General features: G+C 30.8%; 1 protein-coding gene across 1 annotated transcript; it reads left to right on the top strand.

Moving 5' to 3' along the window:
* Positions 1–6: 6 nt before the first annotated feature.
* LOC102604520 (lipid transfer-like protein VAS) lies at positions 7–373 on the top strand (the record flags this gene model as incomplete). Its single annotated transcript, XM_006368042.2, has 1 exon — positions 7–373. A coding segment is annotated over exon 1 (352 nt), but the record flags the coding sequence as incomplete, so codon positions are not given.
* Positions 374–1,370: the final 997 nt, after the last annotated feature.

The raw sequence follows: 1,370 nt of genomic DNA on the forward strand, positions 1-1,370 counted from the left end.
TTCACTTCACCAAAAATCTATATGGCTTCCAATTACATTTTCAACATATACTTTATAGCCATACTCATTTACTTTCTAGCCACAATTAAGAACAATTCATTTCTCCCACTAACAAATGCAGCAGGAGGAAATTGTGGAAATGCACCAGCTGCTAGCTTAGTTCCATGTCTTGGTGCAGCCAAAATTGCTAAGGCCAAAGTCCCTCCAATATGTTGTGGCAAAGTTGGGGCATTGTTAAAGACTTCACCAAAGTGTCTATGTGCTGCAATATTGTCACCAATAGCCAAAAATGCTGGGGCTAATCCTACTGTTGCTGTTACTATCCCTAAAAGGTGCAACATCAAGAATAGGCCTATTGGCAAGAAATGTGGAAGTAAGTGTAACAAATATTTTTTTTTGTTAAAGAGTTTAAACTTCTATATATTCATGGACACGTAGTATGAGAATTTGTATATTATCAAATTATCTAAAAGATAATTCAGGCAGTGATTCATAATAAGAAGCTTAGAGAGCGTTTTGTTAAGCTTGTAATTAATTGGTCAAATCTACTTATAAATAGGGATATCAAATGAGCAGGTTAGATTGAATTTGAACATGTCAAAAATGGATTGTTTAATGAATGATCTGTCCAAAAGTAACTTGGCTGAAATTGGCTAAGAAACGTTGATACCCACACACAAAAAAGAAAGTCTTTGTAGAAATATTTTGACAAAGTTTTCATTGGTTAATTTGGGCTATATATTATCCAAAGTTTTAAACAGGTTGAATTGGACGGATCAAAATGAGTTGAAGTAATATTGACTCACCCAAATTTGAATGGGTGGACGGTTCATATGTTCATGGACTAATTTTGTCATCCCGATTTATATCTCAAAATCAACTCTAAAATATAAGTTGGCAACCCCTGACTTACGATTTTGCATCTTGTAATCACTTTTGATTTGACTTGATCTTTCAAGATTTTATTGTTAATATCTTTTTTTAATCTCGGATGTGCTCTTTAAAACATAGCCTTTAATTATCTCTTTACTCTATTTTTGTCATTTGAACTTTATGTAAAAATACTTCTAAATTTATATTTACTTTGTAAATAGTTTTAAGGATATTTCCATAGTTCCATTCATCATGTTTACAATGATTACATGGACTAGTTCTTTTTTATTTTCCCTATTTCAAGAAATTGACCCTCTGTTTGGCCAATTTTAAATAAATTCAGTACTACTTGATTATTTCGAAATAATGGGGAATATCCGTAATAAATCAACAATATTAAGAAAAATGTAGTTCCTTGAAATCAAATCCAAAGTATTTACCATGATATTGAATACTTGAAATTCAAATTAGTATATTTTAATTAAATTAATCATAAA

Source organism: Solanum tuberosum, unplaced genomic scaffold (genome assembly GCF_000226075.1).
Source record: "Solanum tuberosum cultivar DM 1-3 516 R44 unplaced genomic scaffold, SolTub_3.0 contig00861, whole genome shotgun sequence".
NCBI classification, from domain to species: domain Eukaryota; kingdom Viridiplantae; phylum Streptophyta; class Magnoliopsida; order Solanales; family Solanaceae; genus Solanum; species Solanum tuberosum.